Below are 22,920 nucleotides of genomic sequence, written 5' to 3' on the forward strand. Positions count from 1 at the left end.
CGAACCAAAAAATCGGCGCATATCAGGTAAAGGGTTAAGCTGTAATTGCGAACAATACTTTACGACACAGCACGACAATCAACTTGAAACAACAACAATCACTTTGTTTTAAAGAGCTTACAATGTATTTTTTATCAATATAGAGTGTCTTCTGGTCCCGTCTTAATAACGTGTCTACGTCTTCGAACTCCTTTTTTTGTACATATACGAGTGGCTGGTATAACATTTTTCGAAAGGGCATTGTGGGTTCATACAGGCTTCTTTGATAAAAACGTTATAATACATAAAATAATAGAGTAATGCGTTGTTTTGTTTTCTAAAAAACACGACAAGGCAAATTTAGAATCAGTAACTTCTGTACTATACTATTTTTTCCATGATAATCACTGAATGTAAATGAAGCAACGAAATTTAATGTAAACTTTCCTTTAGACATCACAAAACAGCCCTTCTAAATCCCAGGATTTGTTTTTGTTCAATAAGGGTCACGGTAACGGAGCAAGAACGAAATTGCTTCATGCAAAGACCTGTGCAACGAAATGCCCAATTTTTTGTTCGTGTAACAAAATCTTTTTGTAGAAACAAATTTGACCCAGAAAGGGATTGAGGTTCGTTTCTATAGTGGGCCTGACGTGTTCTAAATTTATGACAAAATCAAGGAGAGAGGCGAACAATAACTGATTTCATTAATTTTTCAATATTTGTTGTGTAATACTCAGAGCCTAGTCACATTTATTGGGGATAAGCATTGTGAAGGTTTTGGGTCATGGTAAATGTATATTGCAAGACAGTCCATGCAAGTTGAAAATTTTAAACTTTTTACACAATTTTGGCATTTTTCCAATTCGTAATTCGGTGTGTATATACTTGGTACATATACAAAACATTCACTTGTAAAAAAATTGTTTTAATGCTTAACAGAAAAGAAAAGGCGTAGTGTCGTGTTACAAATCATGGCTTCTTCAGTTTCCTTCTCATAAATCCGGTGATCCACACATGGTATAAATACAAAATTCCGTATATCGCCATGCACTCAAAAGGGCACGGACGCTCTTTACCAACGCGCCAAGACCATCGTCATTTCGGCGAAATATTCAAACATATCCAAAAAAATTTACATATTCAAACGCTTTTGATTTGTGTTATGGTTTTAGCCGGCGCCATTCTCAGAGAGAAGCGACACGGAGTTGTTCAAGGACGTCGACAAGACTGAGGTGATTGTGAGTCACGCTTGGGGAAATACGGAGTTCGAGCCCGGTGACCTTACGACGGTGATGAGAAAAAGATTCCTAAGCTGGGAGGTTGAGATGCCTAAAGGGGAAAGTTGTTGGAGCGGAGTGCCCTGGAGGATGCTGGAAGACGGATGATGATGACGTGTGTTTTCATTTCAGGACAATAAAACCTGCCACAACGTTACAAACAACTGTGAACTACGGATTTGCGAGGAAGAAGCAAGAAAACCACGTGGTTATTTGACTTGAAACAGTGTTCCAGAACCGGCCAAATGGTTTACTCCAATTTGAATGAAATTTATGCAGAGGTTCAAAAAAAAGCATTGACATCAATATGTATTCAAGTAACGTTGTCAATGATCGCATTATCAGTTATGCCATATTTCTATGGTTTATTTCCATTCTTAATTGTTGTTTGCAATCTATGACATCACCTCCAAAAAAGGTTGCGCAATTTTTCAAAATGAAATGCATGCAACATCGTGGTAAATCGAATGCCGCAAAATTTGGTCGCGGTGAACGTGTCCAAAAAAAGATGAAGCCATAACTTGGAATACACTACGTCTTTTCTTTTTATTAAGCATTTAAACAAATTTCTAATTGAATATTTTATATATGTGCTAAGTATGTATACTCTGAAGCACTAAACCGGAAAGTACCTAAATTATGTAAAGAGTTAAATTTTGTTCTTCCATGGCCTTTATTGCAATATATATTTGCCCAAACCACTATATATTAGTTGCTCCGATGGTTTATTCCCAGGTGCAAATCATTTTTCCTTTCTATGTTACACTGTGCCCAAACTGTAGCCAACGAATCCCCGATAAATATGACTTGGCTCGGAATATTACACAACAATTAATGCTTACTTGTTGAAAAATTCATGAAATCAGTTTTTGTGCGACTCTCTCGTTGATATGATTGCGACAATTTGAACATTACAAACCTTATATTGTGATGTCTGACGAAAAGCTTACTTTTGTTTCGGTGCCTCAATTACATTCCGCGAACATTATCGTAAAAAATGTATGATACGGAAGTTATTCAAAAGTAGTCGTTCCAGGTTCTAACATGGTAGTAATTCACAATGATAAAATAAAATGCCGAATAATCCATCATGTTGAGCAAACGACAGCTACAAAAAATACAGAAGAACACAACAAAAATTGGCGCCTGTTGCGAAAGTATATTATTAGAGTTAAAAAGTGTTAGCTGTGAGAAAGTCTTTTGTTAGAGAATACAACGGAAAGATAATGTAAAAAAACCAGAAAGACCATCGAGGTATATCTTTGTTTAAAATAACTAAAATACATTAATAAAGTGGATTTTTAATATTCCTCCCCTTCCTCTTCATCATTCTCATCAACTGAATCGGCACCAACCTCTTCGTAATCCTTCTCAAGAGCTGCCAAATCCTCACGAGCTTCAGAGAATTCACCTTCCTCCATTCCCTCCCCAACATACCTGTCGGATTTCATGTTGAGCAAATAGCAACAGCACAAGAACGTCATCAACTTACCAATGGACGAATGCTCGCTTGGCGTACATCAAGTCGAACTTGTGATCCAAACGAGCCCACGCCTCGGCGATGGCAGTGGTGTTGCTCAACATGCAAACAGCACGTTGCACTTTGGCCAAATCTCCACCAGGGACAACACTCGGAGGTTGGTAGTTGATTCCAACTTTAAACCCAGTCGGACACCAATCCACAAACTAAAATATATTTATTATTTAACCCAAATAACAAATGAAAACCAAGCATGTTGGAATGCAAAAAATACCTGAATTGTGCGTTTGGTTTTGATGTGGGCAATGGCTGCGTTCACATCTTTGGGCACAACATCGCCACGATACAACAAGCAGCAAGCCATGTATTTGCCGTGACGTGGATCACATTTTACCATCTGGTTGGCTGGCTCGAAGCAAGCGTTGGTAATCTCACCAACGGTAAATTGCTCGTGGTAAGCTTTTTCAGCCGAAATTACTGGGGCGTAAGTGACCAATGGGAAGTGAATACGTGGATATGGCACCAAGTTGGTTTGGAACTCGGTCAAATCAACGTTGAGAGACCCATCGAATCTCAACGAAGCTGTGATGGACGAGACAATTTGACTAATAAGACGGTTCAAGTTGGTGTAAGTTGGTCGCTCGATGTCGAGGTTTCGGCGACAGATGTCATAGATGGCCTCGTTGTCGACCATGAAAGCACAGTCGGAGTGCTCCAAAGTAGTGTGGGTTGTCAAGATCGAGTTGTAAGGCTCGACAACGGCAGTAGAAATCTAGAGGATAAAAGATGACGGATACAATTTTATGTGTCCTTAAGCCAGTTAGCATTCGTACCTGCGGAGCTGGGTAGACGGAAAACTCGAGCTTGGATTTCTTTCCGTAATCAACAGACAACCTCTCCATGAGAAGAGATGTGAACCCAGATCCAGTTCCTCCACCGAATGAGTGAAAGATGAGGAAACCTTGAAGACCGGTACATTGATCGGCGAGTTTTCGGATGCGATCGACCACCTGGTCTATTTGCTCCTTGCCTGTTAAAAGCAAGAGTGTTCGAGTTTCGTTTTTGCATAAACACCACAGTTGCAGAAGGGTCCTACTTACCGACTGTGTAATGACCACGAGCGTAGTTGTTGGCAGCATCTTCCTTCCCTGTGATCAGTTGCTCAGGGTGGAAGAGTTGACGGTAGGTTCCAGTGCGAATTTCGTCTGCAATCATAGCACAGAACAAGGTAATATATGAAGTTATTTCGTACTAAAATTAATTTGTTTGATATCAAATATTATTTTCTTACCAATCACAGTTGGCTCGAGATCGACAAACACGGCTCTTGGTACATGTTTCCCAGCTCCAGTTTCGCTGAAAAAAGTGTTGAACGAATCGTCTCCGCCACCGATGGTTTTATCGCTGGGCATCTGACCGTCAGGCTGGATGCCATGTTCGATGCAGTACAACTCCCAACAAGCGTTACCCATCTGCACTCCGGCTTGGCCGACATGGATAGAGATGCATTCACGCTAAAATAAATTAGATTTAGTATTGTTTATTTGTCAAAAGATGTGGCAACCCACAAACATTGATAGTGCAAAACGGAATATCTACTGCTTTTCTTTAATTTATAGACAGATCGATTGCGATTTCACAAACATGCCAGATGTGTTGACTTGTTGTTTGTTTAATAAAATTATACTACAATGAAAGGAAAACGCAAAAGCAGGAAGAGGCCAGAGGTTTAGCGGAAAAAGGCGTTAACTGGGAGCCAAAAATGCGCGGGAACAAGAAGAAATCTTGCCCTGCGGGACCGATTCAAAGTGTTTCCTGTATGAAGCCCGACAATTTCACGCACCAGTGACCTGCGAGGCAGCGCGAAATGCCGAAGGCCGAACTAAGGAAGCCAAGCGACTGAATTGCTGACACTGATAAGTGGCAGAAACCTGTTAATTGTTGTTGTTTTAATTTGGGCTGCTTAAAGCGCTGGGCTTACAACGGAGCCATGTCGTAATAGAATGGTTTCAGAACGCACCAAGTTCGACAAATATACTTTATGTTAAATAAACTTTGTGTCTGTTTCGACATTCTTTCGTTCATTTCCTTCATATTTAAAACCTTCTCCGACCAAATAACTTAGCTGATCATTTCAGTTCTGCGCAAAAATCTACCTAGCTTAATCTAACAGAACAATATGAAGCGAAATTGGCAATGATAAAGGCGTGAAAGTTGACATCAGGCGCCTAATCCTTTTATGCATGCACAAAATAGTAAAACCCAAACACAACTTTATACTAAACACTCACCATTTTTGATGGTTGATGCTTCAATTGGTCGGTAAAAAGTATGTAAAATTGACAGCAAACCAAGATTTGACGCGGAGCAACAAACAGCGTTCTAAGGCAATCTACGTAGCTTCGAAACAACTGGAAGTAAACGATGTCACTCCCGAAGCGCGTTTATATACCGCGGAGCATTACGTCATAATCGTAGCATATGATTTGGAGCTCTTCCACGCTCTGATTGGTCAGCTCACTTTTTGGCGGTAAAGTAGTTTGTATTATTGATTGATGTTTCACAACACAAACGTACAAAGGCTGTAACTGAAGGAAATTAGGACAGCAGCTTGCATGTTTATTCCGGTGATGTGTGTTGCAGTGTTTTCATAAACACAATGTTATCCTCAAAAAACACATCATGTATTCAACAAAATGGAATGTTCAACTTTATGTAGTGATTTCATGTACTAACGCTTTTGCTGAGGCCGCTGACCGTGACGTCCAACCTTGTGCCTTGTTCCCTTGTTCTGTAAAAAATTAAAGCACTTGGGTTTGAAATTTACTTTTCAGTTGAAATGTATTCTGCAAGGAATACGTTGCCTGAGATTGGGGATCGATCAACTACGAGAGAATACATTCGGAAACATTTAGTAAGATCAAATATTTGCTTATGATATCGTAACTCAAGTGTTTCCTACTTCTGGTGTAAGTTGTTACTTTTTCGGGACAACCTGAACCCCTTAATTAATGCAGTCATGTATAGCGAACAACATGATAATTGTGTCCAAGTGATTTAATTATGTGTAGATGCGCTTGATCAAGTCGTTTGTAACCGCAATGAACATTGACGCGGTCGTCCATTTTGCAGAACATTATTACGACACATGCAGCAACATGTTTCATGTTTTGACATGCTTCTGTTGCATTGTTTCGCCGTATTGCTGCGACGCCACATGTCCTCTCGCAATTTCCTTTCAGAGGAAATCGTTCTCTAACGTTTCACGCCATGAGAAACTCAGTTAATCCCGTTCTCACTCTGTTGGTTTTTGTATCACAATGTTTTGATCGAAGTAGCCTGTATAAACACACACAAATGACCTGTTCCAAAATGTTATTCAAACCACTCGCATTATATGAAAAACGAACTCGGCCGGGAGTCCAAAGACTTGTACACATGTTATTTAAGACGGTATCAAGAGGCACTGTGTATTGAAAAAGCCTATTGTGAAATCTTCAAAAAAAATGATTGTTGTTGTAGCTGAGTAAAACTTCTTTTAGACAAGTCAATCTTTCAGACAGCTCTTTTAAGATGTTTTTTGATTGTTGTTGTTTCGAATTGATTGTTGACCTGTGTCCTAAGCTGTATTGTTCGCAATTACAGCTTGGATTGTGGATCGATACAATTCTAGTTTTAAGCATGTTCCAGGCCATTTTTAAAAAAATTGATTTAGGCTTGGAAAAAGTTCATCAGAATATCATTGAGACTTTCTGAACACGAACAAGTACATCGCAACGAAAAGGGTTTGACCGCGGTCACGCTGTGTGAATCCTAACAAGCGTGTAGGGTGTAGTCTCACAAAGCACACACAGCGAGCACTTGCGGTTCAGATAAACCACCCACAGTCAAACCATTTTGTTGCGATATGCTTCATAGGTGTTCAAAAATCGCCACCAAAAAGGTATAAATATTGTTTTGGAAATATTGGAGATCTTCTTTAATGAGTTAATGCACATATTGTGTAAATACGTTGATTAAGGGCGTGTTCACTCATGCGTGAAATAATTTCGGTTTAAAACAAATCTCCATTTCGCCGAAATGACGATGGTCTTGGCGCGTTGGTAAAGAGCGTCCGTGCCCTTTTGAGTGCATGGCGATATACGGAATTTTGTATTTATACCATGTGTGGATCACCGGATTTATGAGAAGGAAACTGAAGAAGCCATGATTTGTAACACGACACTACGCCTTTTCTTTTCTGTTAAGCATTAAAACAATTTTTTTACAAGTGAATGTTTTGTATATGTACCAAGTATATACACACCGAATTACGAATTGGAAAAATGCCAAAATTGTGTAAAAAGTTTAAAATTTTCAACTTGCATGGACTGTCTTGCAATATACATTTACCATGACCCAAAACCTTCACAATGCTTATCCCCAATAAATGTGACTAGGCTCTGAGTATTACACAACAAATATTGAAAAATTAATGAAATCAGTTATTGTTCGCCTCTCTCCTTGATTTTGTCATAAATTTAGAACACGTCAGGCCCACTATAGAAACGAACCTCAATCCCTTTCTGGGTCAAATTTGTTTCTACAAAAAGATTTTGTTACACGAACAAAAAATTGGGCATTTCGTTGCACAGGTCTTTGCATGAAGCAATTTCGTTCTTGCTCCGTTACCGTGACCCTTATTGAACAAAAACAAATCCTGGGATTTAGAAGGGCTGTTTTGTGATGTCTAAAGGAAAGTTTACATTAAATTTCGTTGCTTCATTTACATTCAGTGATTATCATGGAAAAAATAGTATAGTACAGAAGTTACTGATTCTAAATTTGCCTTGTCGTGTTTTTTAGAAAACAAAACAACGCATTACTCTATTATTTTATGTATTATAACGTTTTTATCAAAGAAGCCTGTATGAACCCACAATGCCCTTTCGAAAAATGTTATACCAGCCACTCGTATATGTACAAAAAAAGGAGTTCGAAGACGTAGACACGTTATTAAGACGGGACCAGAAGACACTCTATATTGATAAAAAATACATTGTAAGCTCTTTAAAACAAAGTGATTGTTGTTGTTTCAAGTTGATTGTCGTGCTGTGTCGTAAAGTATTGTTCGCAATTACAGCTTAACCCTTTACCGAAAACTCGCCGATCAATGTACCGGTCTTCAAGGTTTCCTCATCTTTCACTCATTCGGTGGAGGAACTGGATCTGGGTTCACATCTCTTCTCATGGAGAGGTTGTCTGTTGATTACGGAAAGAAATCCAAGCTCGAGTTTTCCGTCTACCCAGCTCCGCAGGTACGAATGCTAACTGGCTTAAGGACACATAAAATTGTATCCGTCATCTTTTATCCTCTAGATTTCTACTGCCGTTGTCGAGCCTTACAACTCGATCTTGACAACCCACACTACTTTGGAGCACTCCGACTGTGCTTTCATGGTCGACAACGAGGCCATCTATGACATCTGTCGCCGAAACCTCGACATCGAGCGACCAACTTACACCAACTTGAACCGTCTTATTAGTCAAATTGTCTCGTCCATCACAGCTTCGTTGAGATTCGATGGGTCTCTCAACGTTGATTTGACCGAGTTCCAAACGAACTTGGTGCCATATCCACGTATTCACTTCCCATTGGTCACTTACGCCCCAGTAATTTCGGCTGAAAAAGCTTACCACGAGCAATTTACCGTTGGTGAGATTACCAACGCTTGCTTCGAGCCAGCCAACCAGATGGTAAAATGTGATCCACGTCACGGCAAATACATGGCTTGCTGCTTGTTGTATCGTGGCGATGTTGTGCCCAAAGATGTGAACGCAGCCATTGCCCACATCAAAACCAAACGCACAATTCAGGTATTTTTTGCATTCCAACATGCTTGGTTTTCATTTGTTATTTGGGTTAAATAATAAATATATTTTAGTTTGTGGATTGGTGTCCGACTGGGTTTAAAGTTGGAATCAACTACCAACCTCCGAGTGTTGTCCCTGGTGGAGATTTGGCCAAAGTGCAACGTGCTGTTTGCATGTTGAGCAACACCACTGCCATCGCCGAGGCGTGGGCTCGTTTGGATCACAAGTTCGACTTGATGTACGCCAAGCGAGCATTCGTCCATTGGTAAGTTGATGACGTTCTTGTGCTGTTGCTATTTGCTCAACATGAAATCCGACAGGTATGTTGGGGAGGGAATGGAGGAAGGTGAATTCTCTGAAGCTCGTGAGGATTTGGCAGCTCTTGAGAAGGATTACGAAGAGGTTGGTGCCGATTCAGTTGATGAGAATGATGAAGAGGAAGGGGAGGAATATTAAAAATCCACTTTATTAATGTATTTTAGTTATTAGATATTTTTTTGTGTTGCTGTGGTGTATTTTTTGTACAGACCTCTACCTAGCTTTCAATTCAGAGGAGTAATTCGGCATTTTAAGACCGCATGTCTGTATTTTTCTAGAAGAAGTTTCTTCTATTGGTAATGCCCATCCTTTACTCCTCCGTCACAATGTAAAGATGACGTAACAAAGCACTCATTGGTGCACTAGTCTCAATTTTACGATTGGGTAAGTGCATGTGCTATGCATATATGGGGAATTTGAGTCCGTTTCGTGCAGTTTTAGTAGGATTTGGGGCGTTTTTGATTAGAAGAATCCCGTTTAAATCACTTGGTGATGTGTGCTGAAGGAAATTGAACTAAAAAGTAGCTTAAATCTCGAGTTGTCGTTACAGAAAAATGAATATAAAGTTGCCCAGTCATTTGTGGCTTTATGATAGATTTGTCCATGCATTCTGGTTTGCATTCAGATTTGTCTATGCAATTGGTTGCTGGACAATTGCCTTTGCCCCTCGGGTGGCATGAAACCCTTTAAGATCAACAATGTTTACGCATGTCGCGAACCAAAAAATCGGCGCATATCAGGTAAAGGGTTAAGCTGTAATTGCGAACAATACTTTACGACACAGCACGACAATCAACTTGAAACAACAACAATCACTTTGTTTTAAAGAGCTTACAATGTATTTTTTATCAATATAGAGTGTCTTCTGGTCCCGTCTTAATAACGTGTCTACGTCTTCGAACTCCTTTTTTTGTACATATACGAGTGGCTGGTATAACATTTTTCGAAAGGGCATTGTGGGTTCATACAGGCTTCTTTGATAAAAACGTTATAATACATAAAATAATAGAGTAATGCGTTGTTTTGTTTTCTAAAAAACACGACAAGGCAAATTTAGAATCAGTAACTTCTGTACTATACTATTTTTTCCATGATAATCACTGAATGTAAATGAAGCAACGAAATTTAATGTAAACTTTCCTTTAGACATCACAAAACAGCCCTTCTAAATCCCAGGATTTGTTTTTGTTCAATAAGGGTCACGGTAACCGATGAACGAAATTGCTTCATGCAAAGACCTGTGCAACGAAATGCCCAATTTTTTGTTCGTGTAACAAAATCTTTTTGTAGAAACAAATTTGACCCAGAAAGGGATTGAGGTTCGTTTCTATAGTGGGCCTGACGTGTTCTAAATTTATGACAAAATCAAGGAGAGAGGCGAACAATAACTGATTTCATTCATTTTTCAATATTTGTTGTGTAATACTCAGAGCCTAGTCACATTTATTGGGGATAAGCATTGTGAAGGTTTTGGGTCATGGTAAATGTATATTGCAAGACAGTCCATGCAAGTTGAAAATTTTAAACTTTTTACACAATTTTGGCATTTTTCCAATTCGTAATTCGGTGTGTATATACTTGGTACATATACAAAACATTCACTTGTAAAAAAATTGTTTTAATGCTTAACAGAAAAGAAAAGGCGTAGTGCCGTGTTACAAATCATGGCTTCTTCAGTTTCCTTCTCATAAATCCGGTGATCCACACATGGTATAAATACAAAATTCCGTATATCGCCATGCACCCAAAAGGGCACGGACGCTCTTTACCAACGCGCCAAGACCATCGTCATTTCGGCGAAATGGAGATTTGTTTTAAACCGAAATTATTTCACGCATGAGTGAACACGCCCTTAATCAACGTATTTACACAATATGTGCATTAACTCATTAAAGAAGATCTCCAATATTTCCAAAACAATATTTATACCTTTTTGGTGGCGATTTTTGAACACCTATGAAGCATATCGCAACAAAATGGTTTGACTGTGGGTGGTTTATCTGAACCGCAATTGCTCGCTGTGTGTGCTTTGTGGAACTACACCTTACACGCTTGTTAGGATTCACACAGCGTGACCGCGGTCAAACCCTTTTCGTTGCGATGTACTTGTTCGTGTTCAGAAAGTCGCAATGATATTCTGATGAACTTTTTCCAAGCCTAAATCAATTTTTTAAAAAATGGCCTGGAACATGCTTAAAACTAGAATTGTATCGATCCACAATCCAAGCTGTAATTGCGAACAATACAGCTTAGGACACAGGTCAACAATCAATTCGAAACAACAACAATCATAAAAACATCTTAAAAGAGCTGTCTGAAAGATTGACTTGTCTAAAAGAAGTTTTACTCAGCTACAACAACAATCATTTTTTTTGAAGATTTCACAATAGGCTTTTTCAATACACAGTGCCTCTTGATACCGTCTTAAATAACATGTGTACAAGTCTTTGGACTCCCGGCCGAGTTCGTTTTTCATATAATGCGAGTGGTTTGAATAACATTTTGGAACAGGTCATTTGTGTGTGTTTATACAGGCTACTTCGATCAAAACATTGTGATACAAAAACCAACAGAGTGAGAACGGGATTAACTGAGTTTCTCATGGCGTAAAACGTTAGAGAACGATTTCCTCTGAAAGGAAATTGCGAGAGGACATGTGGCGTCGCAGCAATACGGCGAAACAATGCAACAGAAGCATGTTAAAATATGAAACATGTTGCTGCATGTGTCGTAGTAATGTTCTGCAAAATGGTCGACCGCGTCAATGTTCATTGCGGTTACAAACGAATTGATCAAGCGCATCTACACATAAGTAAATCACTTGGACACAATTATCATGTTGTTCACTATACATGACTGCATTAATTAAGGGGTTCAGGTTGTCCCGAAAAAGTAACAACTTACAACAGAAGTTGGAAACACTTGAGTTACGATATCATAAGCAAATATTTGATCTTACTAAATGTTTCCGAATGTATTCTCTCGTAGTTGATCGATCCCCAATCTCAGGCAACGTATTCCTTGCAGAATACATTTCAACTGAAAAGTAAATTTCAAACCCAAGTGCTTTAATTTTTTACAGAACAAGGGAACAAGGCACAAGGTTGGACGTCACGGTCAGCGGCCTCAGCAAAAGCGTTAGTACATGAAATCACTACATAAAGTTGAACATTCCATTTTGTTGAATACATGATGTGTTTTTTGAGGATAACATTGTGTTTATGAAAACACTGCAACACACATCACCGGAATAAACATGCAAGCTGCTGTCCTAATTTCCTTCAGTTACAGCCTTTGTACGTTTGTGTTGTGAAACATCAATCAATAATACAAACTACTTTACCGCCAAAAAGTGAGCTGACCAATCAGAGCGTGGAAGAGCTCCAAATCATATGCTACGATTATGACGTAATGCTCCGCGGTATATAAACGCGCTTCGGGAGTGACATCGTTTACTTCCAGTTGTTTCGAAGCTACGTAGATTGCCTTAGAACGCTGTTTGTTGCTCCGCGTCTAGTCTTGGTTTGCTGTCAATTTTACATACTTTTTACCGACCAATTGAAGCATCAACCATCAAAAATGGTGAGTGTTTAGTATAAAGTTGTGTTTGCGTTTTACTATTTTGTGTATGCATAAAAGGATTAGACGCCTGATGTCAACTTTCACGCCTTTATCATTTGCAATTTCGCTTCATATTGTTCTGTTAGATTAAGCTAGGTAGATTTTTGCGAAGAACTGAAATAATCAGCTAAGTTATTTGGTCGGAGAAGATATAAATATGAAGGAAATGAACGGAACAATGTCGAAACCGACACAAAGTTTATTTAATGTAAAGTTTATTTGTCGAACTTGGTGCGTTCTGAAACCATTCCATTACGCAAGGCTCCGTTGTAAGCCCAGCGCTTCTAGCAGCCCTAATTAAAACAACAATTAACAGGTTTCTGCCACTTATCAGTGCGCATAGTCAGCAATTCAGTCGCTTGGCTTCCTTAGTTCGGCCTTCGGCATTTTGCGCAGCCTTGCAGGTTACTGGTGCGTGAAATTGTCGAGCTTCATACAGGAAACACTTTGAATCGGTCCTGCAGGGCAAGATTTCTTCTTGTTCCCGCGCATTTTTGGCTCCCAGTTAACGCCCTTTTCCGCTAAACCTCTGGCCTCTTCCTGCTTTTGCGTTTTCCTTTCATTGTAGTATAATTTTATTAAACAAACAACAAGTCAACACATCTGGCATGTTTGTGAAATCGCAATCGATCTGTCTATAAATTAAAGAAAAGCAGTAGATATTCCGTTTTGCACTATCAATGTTTGTGGGTTGCCACATCTTTTGACAAATAAACAATACTAAATCTAATTTATTTTAGCGTGAATGCATCTCTATCCATGTCGGCCAAGCCGGAGTGCAGATGGGTAACGCTTGTTGGGAGTTGTACTGCATCGAACATGGCATCCAGCCTGACGGTCAGATGCCCAGCGATAAAACCATCGGTGGCGGAGACGATTCGTTCAACACTTTTTTCAGCGAAACTGGAGCTGGGAAACATGTACCAAGAGCCGTGTTTGTCGATCTCGAGCCAACTGTGATTGGTAAGAAAATAATATTTGATATCAAACAAATTAATTTTAGTACGAAATAACTTCATATATTACCTTGTTCTGTGCTATGATTGCAGACGAAATTCGCACTGGAACCTACCGTCAACTCTTCCACCCTGAGCAACTGATCACAGGGAAGGAAGATGCTGCCAACAACTACGCTCGTGGTCATTACACAGTCGGTAAGTAGGACCCTTCTGCAACTGTGGTGTTTATGCAAAAACGAAACTCGAACACTCTTGCTTTTAACAGGCAAGGAGCAAATAGACCAGGTGGTCGATCGCATCCGAAAACTCGCCGATCAATGTACCGGTCTCCAAGGTTTCCTCATCTTCCACTCATTCGGTGGAGGAACTGGATCTGGGTTCACATCTCTTCTCATGGAGAGGTTGTCTGTTGATTACGGAAAGAAATCCAAGCTCGAGTTCTCCGTCTACCCAGCTCCGCAGGTACGAATGCTAACTGGCTTAAGGACACATAAAATTGTATCCGTCATCTTTTATCCTCTAGATTTCTACTGCCGTTGTCGAGCCTTACAACTCGATCTTGACAACCCACACTACTTTGGAGCACTCCGACTGTGCTTTCATGGTCGACAACGAGGCCATCTATGACATCTGTCGCCGAAACCTCGACATCGAGCGACCAACTTACACCAACTTGAACCGTCTTATTAGTCAAATTGTCTCGTCCATCACAGCTTCGTTGAGATTTGATGGGTCTCTCAACGTTGATTTGACCGAGTTCCAAACCAACTTGGTGCCATATCCACGTATTCACTTCCCATTGGTCACTTACGCCCCAGTAATTTCGGCTGAAAAAGCTTACCACGAGCAATTTACCGTTGGTGAGATTACCAACGCTTGCTTCGAGCCAGCCAACCAGATGGTAAAATGTGATCCACGTCACGGCAAATACATGGCTTGCTGCTTGTTGTATCGTGGCGATGTTGTGCCCAAAGATGTGAACGCAGCCATTGCCCACATCAAAACCAAACGCACAATTCAGGTATTTTTTGCATTCCAACATGCTTGGTTTTCATTTGTTATTTGGGTTAAATAATAAATATATTTTAGTTTGTGGATTGGTGTCCGACTGGGTTTAAAGTTGGAATCAACTACCAACCTCCGAGTGTTGTCCCTGGTGGAGATTTGGCCAAAGTGCAACGTGCTGTTTGCATGTTGAGCAACACCACTGCCATCGCCGAGGCGTGGGCTCGTTTGGATCACAAGTTCGACTTGATGTACGCCAAGCGAGCATTCGTCCATTGGTAAGTTGATGACGTTCTTGTGCTGTTGCTATTTGCTCAACATGAAATCCGACAGGTATGTTGGGGAGGGAATGGAAGAAGGTGAATTCTCTGAAGCTCGTGAGGATTTGGCAGCTCTTGAGAAGGATTACGAAGAGGTTGGTGCCGATTCAGTTGATGAGAATGATGAAGAGGAAGGGGAGGAATATTAAAAATCCACTTTATTAATGTATTTTAGTTATTTTAAACAAAGATATACCTCGATGGTCTTTCTGGTTTTATTACATTATCTTTCTGTTGTATTCTCTAACAAAAGACTTTCTCACAGCTAACACTTTTTAACTCTAATAATATACTTTCGCAACAGGCGCCATTTTTTGTTTTGTTCTTCTGTATTTTTTGTAGCTGTCGTTTGCTCAACATGATGGATTATTCGGCATTTTATTTTATCATTGTGAATTACTACCATGTTAGAACCTGGAACGACTACTTTTGAATAACTTCCGTATCATACATTTTTTACGATAATGTTCGCGGAATGTAATTGAGGCACCGAAACAAAAGTAAGCTTTTCGTCAGACATCACAATATAAGGTTTGTAATGTTCAAATTGTCGCAATCATATCAACGAGAGAGTCGCACAAAAACTGATTTCATGAATTTTTCAACAAGTAAGCATTAATTGTTGTGTAATATTCCGAGCCAAGTCATATTTATCGGGGATTCGTTGGCTACAGTTTGGGCACAGTGTAACATAGAAAGGAAAAATGATTTGCACCTGGGAATAAACCATCGGAGCAACTAATATATAGTGGTTTGGGCAAATATATATTGCAATAAAGGCCATGGAAGAACAAAATTTAACTCTTTACATAATTTAGGTACTTTCCGGTTTAGTGCTTCAGAGTATACATACTTAGCACATATATAAAATATTCAATTAGAAATTTGTTTAAATGCTTAATAAAAAGAAAAGACGTAGTGTATTCCAAGTTATGGCTTCATCTTTTTTTGGACACGTTCACCGCGACCAAATTTTGCGGCATTCGATTTACCACGATGTTGCATGCATTTCATTTTGAAAAATTGCGCAACCTTTTTTGGAGGTGATGTCATAGATTGCAAACAACAATTAAGAATGGAAATAAACCATAGAAATATGGCATAACTGATAATGCGATCATTGACAACGTTACTTGAATACATATTGATGTCAATGCTTTTTTTTGAACCTCTGCATAAATTTCATTCAAATTGGGGTAAACCATTTGGCCGGTTCTGGAACACTGTTTCAAGTCAAATAACCACGTGGTTTTCTTGCTTCTTCCTCGCAAATCCGTAGTTCACAGTTGTTTGTAACGTTGTGGCAGGTTTTATTGTCCTGAAATGAAAACACACGTCATCATCATCCGTCTTCCAGCATCCTCCAGGGCACTCCGCTCCAACAACTTTCCCCTTTAGGCATCTCAACCTCCCAGCTTAGGAATCTTTTTCTCATCACCGTCGTAAGGTCACCGGGCTCGAACTCCGTATTTCCCCAAGCGTGACTCACAATCACCTCAGTCTTGTCGACGTCCTTGAACAACTCCGTGTCGCTTCTCTCTGAGAATGGCGCCGGCTAAAACCATAACACAAATCAAAAGCGTTTGAATATGTAAATTTTTTTGGATATGTTTGAATATGTCAAAAAAGGTTTTGCACTCATTGGGTAGTATCATTATAATGAGAATCCAAAGCGGTTTACTTGAAAAAACGCTTTGAATATGTCAATTTTTTTGAAAATGATTTATATGGGAATTTGTCAGTCTCTAATGAAAGGTCAACCCGGTGCATTTCCTCGTTATTATAACTTGTTGCAAAATACACAGCAGTAATAAAATCGTTAACTAAGAATTACATAAAACTGTGCCTACATTAAATGGTTTTATTACAAGTTGTGCAAAAAAGCATTTATGATTTACATTTATCTGTAAACGCGCACTTCGTGTGTCTTGAACTGCAAGAGTGTTTCCACTGACTCCAGGTTTGTACACAAGGCAGATATGATGCCATAAATATATATGACGTCACCGTCACGTGGTCGTTTATTCTACTTTCCCGGTGACGTAACGGTTGGAGTGTCCTGTTTATGTTGTGCTACTCGTTTAGGTCGAATTATTTTACAAATGTTTATGGAATTACGAACGGCGAGCACTGGGTTCAACAAAAAAAACATTAAACAGCATAACATTGATTTGACCTTGAAATACTCTGAGAGGTTATGCACAATTGTGATCAAACATTCGTGAGGGGATTAATATTCAGGTTTAATTCTTGGAATCAATCTTTTTCTTGTGCCACTTCTTTGTGTGACACGGTTGAAGAACTTTGTGATTAATTCCAATATTTTAGAAGTCAAAGGGTGGTTTATTTTGTGACAAAACACTATCTGGCTAAAAAGTCATGATGATTTTAAGCGAATCACGGTTTTTCAAAAGAAATACGTTTCGACTTGGGTTTAGAATGTCCTGAAATTAATTCTTAGGAAATAAGATCCAATACATCTGTTCACCACGGTTTTCACGCCTTAGTTAAACAATGAATACGATAAAATCAATTAGTGGTTTTTCAAAGATGAGATAGAGGAAACGGAACGAGACTAACAACCTCAGTCACTTTCCGAAACACAAAGTTCACCTAGACTTATTTTTCCAATGTAACAAAAACATATACAAGGGGCTAATTCAAACAGAGAAAACAATACTTAAAATATTCCCATGTGATTTGTTGTTGTGTTCAAACTTTTCAAGAAGTCAATAAAAGTTTACGTTAAGAGCGCAAAACTACTATTTAAATAGTCTGTACCAACCCTCTGTTATTACTTAAAATAAAGGAGCGCATTTGTTAACGTGCTGCGGCAAGTCTCACAAACAGCTGACCTAGTTTGTCACATACCCGTGTGCGGTCATGCGTGGTAGCGAGTATACGGTCGGAATCAAGTAAATCCCCACGTAGAATTTTTTCAAAAACACTTCTTTGGGGCAAGGAATAAATGTTATCCCCTGAAACCGTGTTTCTCAGACAGTGCGCCGCTGCATATTGGCGTGCTTTAAAAGGGGCTCAGGCATACCGCGAAAAGTTTACTTGTAAACAATAAATTATAAAATAGGTTTCCTGAAAAATGAGACTTTTTCCAAGCATTTGCTGCAGTGACTACGAAAATCGGGTTTTTATCCTATATAAAAAACGTTGGAACTAAAAAGCTCATCGAACATTTGGCCCTGAATGAAGACAATTTGTTCACCTAACGGTTCCCAACCAGACCATTATTCCTGTTAAATGTTGTTGCTTCAATATAAATTCACATTTACATGAACCTCACTCAAAAATTTGGTATGCGAAAACGATGAATCAAATGTGCCGTGAAGCGGAAAAGTTTGAGAACCGCAGCTCTAAACAAAAGCACTCGCTTATCCTCGGGTGTGCGTTTTCAATATATTTCACATTACAGAAGATAACTGGAGTCATATTTTTTTTAAATTGAAGGCATTGCGAGCCGCGTAACATTCTAATAAGGTTTAAAATGAACGTTTTGGTGCAGTGCATAGATTGGCGCGTGACTGACGGCATCAAACATCGTGCAATTTCCTGTGGCTTGCCTCGAAAAAGCCCGACAAGAAGTCCAGTGTAAATTAAAAACAACACAAAAATCGCAAGTGACCATTAGCTCCTGTTTTCAACCGAGATTCTTACAGCTATTTTTATTAGTAATCTCACCCTAATATTCGTGTCTCCCATTCCCAGTTTCCTTCTCATAAAACCGGTGATCCACACATCGTCCAAATACAACCTTTCCGTATATCGCGATACTCCAAAAAGGGCACGGACGATCTTTACAGGCGCCAAGTACATCCCACCCCTGCAGTAACAGGGCCACGTGTCGTTTGGGTAAACGTCCTTTGACATAAACCACTTGCTTTTCGGTTTTCGATCTGGTGGATCGTTCGGTTGATAGCTGTAGGCGCAGATGATAGGAAGGTTCTGGTAACACGGTGCCCCAACCCACTTCGGTTTCCACGCAATGTAAGAGTTTATATGACGAACCAGATTTGGGTGATGTACCAGCATGTCGTCATCAATTGTCGTATAGATGACGTGGTCGTCGTAGTTTGCTGCGACCCACTGCATTCCGGCCAGAACTTTCTCCGGAACGAGGCTGGTTTGTGGAAAAAACAGTCGATTTGGAAAAATCTGCTTATTGTAGGTAGGTATTAATTTTACACAATCTACTTCTGTACATTAATTAATTTGTTCAGCTAAGCTGTGTTGAGACTATTTTGTGCTAGAAGTTTCAGGAGTTAATTGCGAAATCTGGCGGTTTGTTCGCCTACATTTACCCATAATAGTTAAGTAGTTGTTTAATGCCCCTCACCTTTCTCTATCCTCTCTCTGTAGAAGCAAGATATCTCCAAAAAGATCACTCTCATGTGTAACATTGGCGTTCACCTCTGGATTACTCGACATACCCAGTATGAACACGAGCTCAAAGTAAAAACCTTTGTAGATTTTGTATCCGCCCCAGGTGTCCCGGATTACGTTCCGACGATCCGTGTTTGTATGTTTGCTCTTCACCATGAAAACGATAGTCGAAGGCGTATCATCTGCAAATAGTTACTGTTAATAGTTTGAGACAGTTTTAACAGTTAATCTGTAACATTATCTTTCTTACTGAGACAAATGAAAACTTTTGCAATGAAATTAACTTTTTTTCAAACCAACCATCACCTCTAAATAGACCAACATTTTACCTTACACGCTCATGTAATAAATTGTTGGTGGCATTCGAAAGGTATTTCATATTTTCAGCATTTACTTTAAAGTGTAGCTTTGCGGTTTTATCGTCAAACAAAGTTTTTATTAATGAAAACTACGAGACTCCCACTGGGGCTTTTGTCAAACCGGCAAAGATAATGTGTTGACACAAACTATCCAGACCAAATTCCCCAGTGAGTGTTTGTTTTGTCACGATAAGCATTTCTCTTTAACTTTCCAGTCGAAAACAAAGAACGGTGTATACAGAAAGGGAGGTGGCTGACGGATTGAAAATGGATCGATAATTTCGTTAAGTGACTATGAATGAATTGAAGTCTTTTCCACGCCTTTTAAAACAATAACCTGTAGGTTGAACAATGGTGTCCCATACGTCAATTGTATTTGTGAATCCTAAGCATGTTAAACAAATTAGCTGGCGTAATCCATTAGATAAAACATTTAACCAATTCGCAAAACCAGGCAATAACACGAAAATCGCCCTGATATGCCACACCAGGCTGATCTTTAAATATGATAATTCTCAAATATTCTAACACATAAATGCTATGAATCATTTCCCTTACCCGGAGATATGGAACATTTGTTGAAGAAGTAGGTAGACTTTATTGCCCAGGGTTCGATTTCGAATTTCATCAGCTTTCGTTTCTTCGCCATTTTCCTCATGTAACGTCCTCCAACCTCCTGCTGATGGTATGATTTCATTGGAACGTGTTTGAGAGGAGCGCACGGTTGAACTGTAACAGCAATAAACTGCTGAATATACAGTATATCAGGGATGCACCACTCACGGTTATGCGTGCCATATTTGTTGTATGCTATCAATCTAGTGCCAATCATCTGCGTGACCTTTTTAGGGGTTGATGTCTCAAAGTACATTGACAAAGAAGGTGGGTTTAACATGGTTGTATGTACGTATGTACGACATTTGGAAAATGGTTTCTGATTTGTTGTCAAGTCAGCCCGCGTGTAATTTTAAATCAGTGGCGTGAGAAGTGTGGTAGAAGTGCCCTGTGTTGTGCATCCCTGGCATAGGTTTTGCGAAACCTCGTGAAAATATTGTGCACGCATGATATTAAACTCACAAACATTATTTTGAGACAACACCTATTGAAAGTTACGGTATATTGTTTGTCATATATATATACCGATCGTTCAAACTTAAAAACTGTAACCAAAATTCATAAACTTTATATTAGTCAAGTATTGTCACTGAATGGAATCGTGTTTACATATAATGCACCATATACGGTTTTTCAAAGTTTAAAATGAACAAAAGGACCGTGATTGTGTATTCTATTATGTTTTAGCGGGTGCGTTTGCGCAAGTGAATAAAACCTGTGAAACTATACGTTGTGTTTTGAATGAGTGACCGACCATAGAGCTTGGAAACCGAGAAAAAACAAACAGCAAACGGTTTTAAACCTGACTCCCGCGACCACTTGCTCAAAGCCAAGTCCTCAATTTCCTCTTCGTTCAACCTGAGAAACAGCATGGAGTAATAAATTACTCGACCGTCACAAGTAGTGGCAAAGACAAAACCTTTGCCAGCAGGGTCGGTTTGGCTGATTGTATAAAGTTCAAAATGTACTGTTTAATAAAATCACCTGACTGTTCTTTTCTTAGGGTCTGTAGGCACTTATTGTGACAGACTAATGTCGTTTATCAAACCAATAAACCTATCTTTATGTCCACACCACAGCAAACGTTTGTTTCTCAAACTTACACTTACCAAAATTCTACGAAGTTTCTTTCAACTGTCACAGAAAAAACAAGGAAAGCCGCCAAAATCATCAACAGCAAACATTGTGTGCTGTTTCTTCGCTTGCACAAGTGAAATCTCATCACAGAGCCCACTGTTGGCCCTCACTCGACTGTCTTCGCACAAGCTTGACGCCCAGTTGAAAACCCACCACGTTTTGTACGGGGTTGCGATCATGCGGAAAGCATCAACCTGGGCAGTTTTTAACGCTCACTTCAAAACAGACTCGATTACAAACTCTTTGTGCAGAGAGGCACCGCCAAGTCTGTGAACATAAATATGCAGAATTCGTACTCAATTTCATTTCATAAAGAACGGGCGTCACAATGCCGATGCCTACATAAACAAGATAGAACATAATAACACTGCTCAAAGGACATTCTTCTGTATAATTGCTTTTGTATAAATTTCTTTGCGTCCTACGATAACCTTTGCGTAAATGCAAACTTGCCTAAATCCTAATGACAGTTGTTTCAGAACAGAAAATACACACAGCTTGTGTGGAAATAGCCATTGCTGGTATATACCGGACTTTCTCCTATACAGGACGGTAAGAAACTCGCGGAAACGAGTTGAAATGGAACACAAAAGAGTGCCACCGACAAAAAGGGCAAGTATATGCTGTTTAAATATTGACTTAACACCGGATCTTCGCCATGTGTGGCGTATCTCTTTCACTGTAGTTGCCGATATCGCCGAGCTGAGCATGGCAAGGTGTTTGAGTTAAAAAATGTAAAATGTCGCAAAACTCGATTTTGCTTAATTTTTTTTTTGGTTCACACGAGTTTTTTGTTTCACACAAAATGTTTCTGGTGGTACTTACGAACTTCTGCGCTAAAGAAACACATTCCAAAACTGGGCGGCGTAAGGGATCGAACTCACATACAAATCAAAAACATGGTGTAACATTAACTTGTAACTTCGATTCAGTCTTGTTTTTCCCATATCTGAACCGTTATCTAAAACTATTGATTTTTTATGTGAATTGTGTGGTAGGCCCATATACCACTGAAGGGGCATTTTAATGCACAAGCAGATTGTCATATCAAATCGGCCATCATAATCCCATTTTAGGTTTATGAGGAGATCGTTGCATGAACAAACCAAGCTTGACAAGTCATAATAAGATTCAAAACCCCTTTGTCCATACTTAAAACACGTTTAACAACAAATTGACTACAAACGCATATTCATGAATTAGAGAAACAAGCAATTTGAAGTCAATAATATCGGCAACCAGACATACTTTTTGGAAACAATATTTTAAAGGGTTGGTTAACAATAGTGTCGTTTGCACAACAATACATTGCAATCAATTAACAGTCCACTAAAGAGTATTATATTTGGATATATGCCTTTGAGTACTGTATAATACAAAAACAGCAATCAAATAATTCGGCAATAATAGTTCACAATTTGTCACAAACAGCGAAATACTCCCGAATTCAAGATATTTAAACCACAATGCAAATCGAATTGTTTCATCAGATATTACTGTATAACGACCAAATTCAAAATTAGTTTGGTATGACCCTGTCCGTGGATTTTAGGATAAATAAGTCCCAGTCAAAGAGGATTTTTATGTAATTATTGAGAA

At 39.3% G+C, this 22,920-nt stretch overlaps 4 protein-coding genes across 4 annotated transcripts; 2 read left to right on the forward strand and 2 right to left on the reverse strand.

The window, feature by feature from the left end:
• Positions 1-2,391: 2,391 nt before the first annotated feature.
• Positions 2,392-5,129, reverse strand: LOC145901467 (tubulin alpha-1C chain). Its single transcript, XM_082989164.1, has 7 exons — positions 5,031-5,129; positions 4,031-4,253; positions 3,840-3,944; positions 3,573-3,769; positions 3,014-3,511; positions 2,752-2,945; positions 2,392-2,696 (listed from the first exon to the last, which is right to left on the reverse strand). The coding sequence occupies exons 1-7, from the start codon at positions 5,031-5,033 to the stop codon at positions 2,561-2,563; spliced, it is 1,356 nt and encodes a 451-aa protein (XP_082845290.1). The 5' UTR covers positions 5,034-5,129; the 3' UTR covers positions 2,392-2,560.
• Positions 5,130-7,880: 2,751 nt separating this feature from the next.
• LOC145901492 (tubulin alpha-1B chain-like) lies at positions 7,881-9,050 on the forward strand. The gene is made up of 4 exons (XM_082989189.1): positions 7,881-8,036; positions 8,098-8,595; positions 8,664-8,857; positions 8,913-9,050. The coding sequence occupies exons 1-4, from the start codon at positions 7,968-7,970 to the stop codon at positions 9,046-9,048; spliced, it is 897 nt and encodes a 298-aa protein (XP_082845315.1). The 5' UTR covers positions 7,881-7,967; the 3' UTR covers positions 9,049-9,050.
• Positions 9,051-12,384: 3,334 nt separating this feature from the next.
• LOC145901472 (tubulin alpha-1C chain) lies at positions 12,385-15,132 on the forward strand. The gene is made up of 7 exons (XM_082989168.1): positions 12,385-12,492; positions 13,272-13,494; positions 13,581-13,685; positions 13,756-13,952; positions 14,014-14,511; positions 14,580-14,773; positions 14,829-15,132. Exons 1-7 carry the CDS (start codon positions 12,490-12,492, stop codon positions 14,962-14,964), a joined length of 1,356 nt encoding a protein of 451 aa, XP_082845294.1. The 5' UTR covers positions 12,385-12,489; the 3' UTR covers positions 14,965-15,132.
• Positions 15,133-15,289: 157 nt separating this feature from the next.
• LOC145901476 (beta-1,4-mannosylglycolipid beta-1,3-N-acetylglucosaminyltransferase brn-like) lies at positions 15,290-21,497 on the reverse strand. The gene is made up of 6 exons (XM_082989173.1): positions 21,294-21,497; positions 20,987-21,042; positions 20,128-20,298; positions 19,164-19,392; positions 18,509-18,947; positions 15,290-16,370 (listed from the first exon to the last, which is right to left on the reverse strand). Exons 1-6 carry the CDS (start codon positions 21,404-21,406, stop codon positions 16,158-16,160), a joined length of 1,221 nt encoding a protein of 406 aa, XP_082845299.1. The 5' UTR covers positions 21,407-21,497; the 3' UTR covers positions 15,290-16,157.
• Positions 21,498-22,920: the final 1,423 nt, after the last annotated feature.

The sequence above is a fragment of the Ascidia mentula genome, chromosome 5, assembly GCF_947561715.1.
Source record: "Ascidia mentula chromosome 5, kaAscMent1.1, whole genome shotgun sequence".
Lineage (NCBI taxonomy): Eukaryota > Metazoa > Chordata > Ascidiacea > Phlebobranchia > Ascidiidae > Ascidia > Ascidia mentula.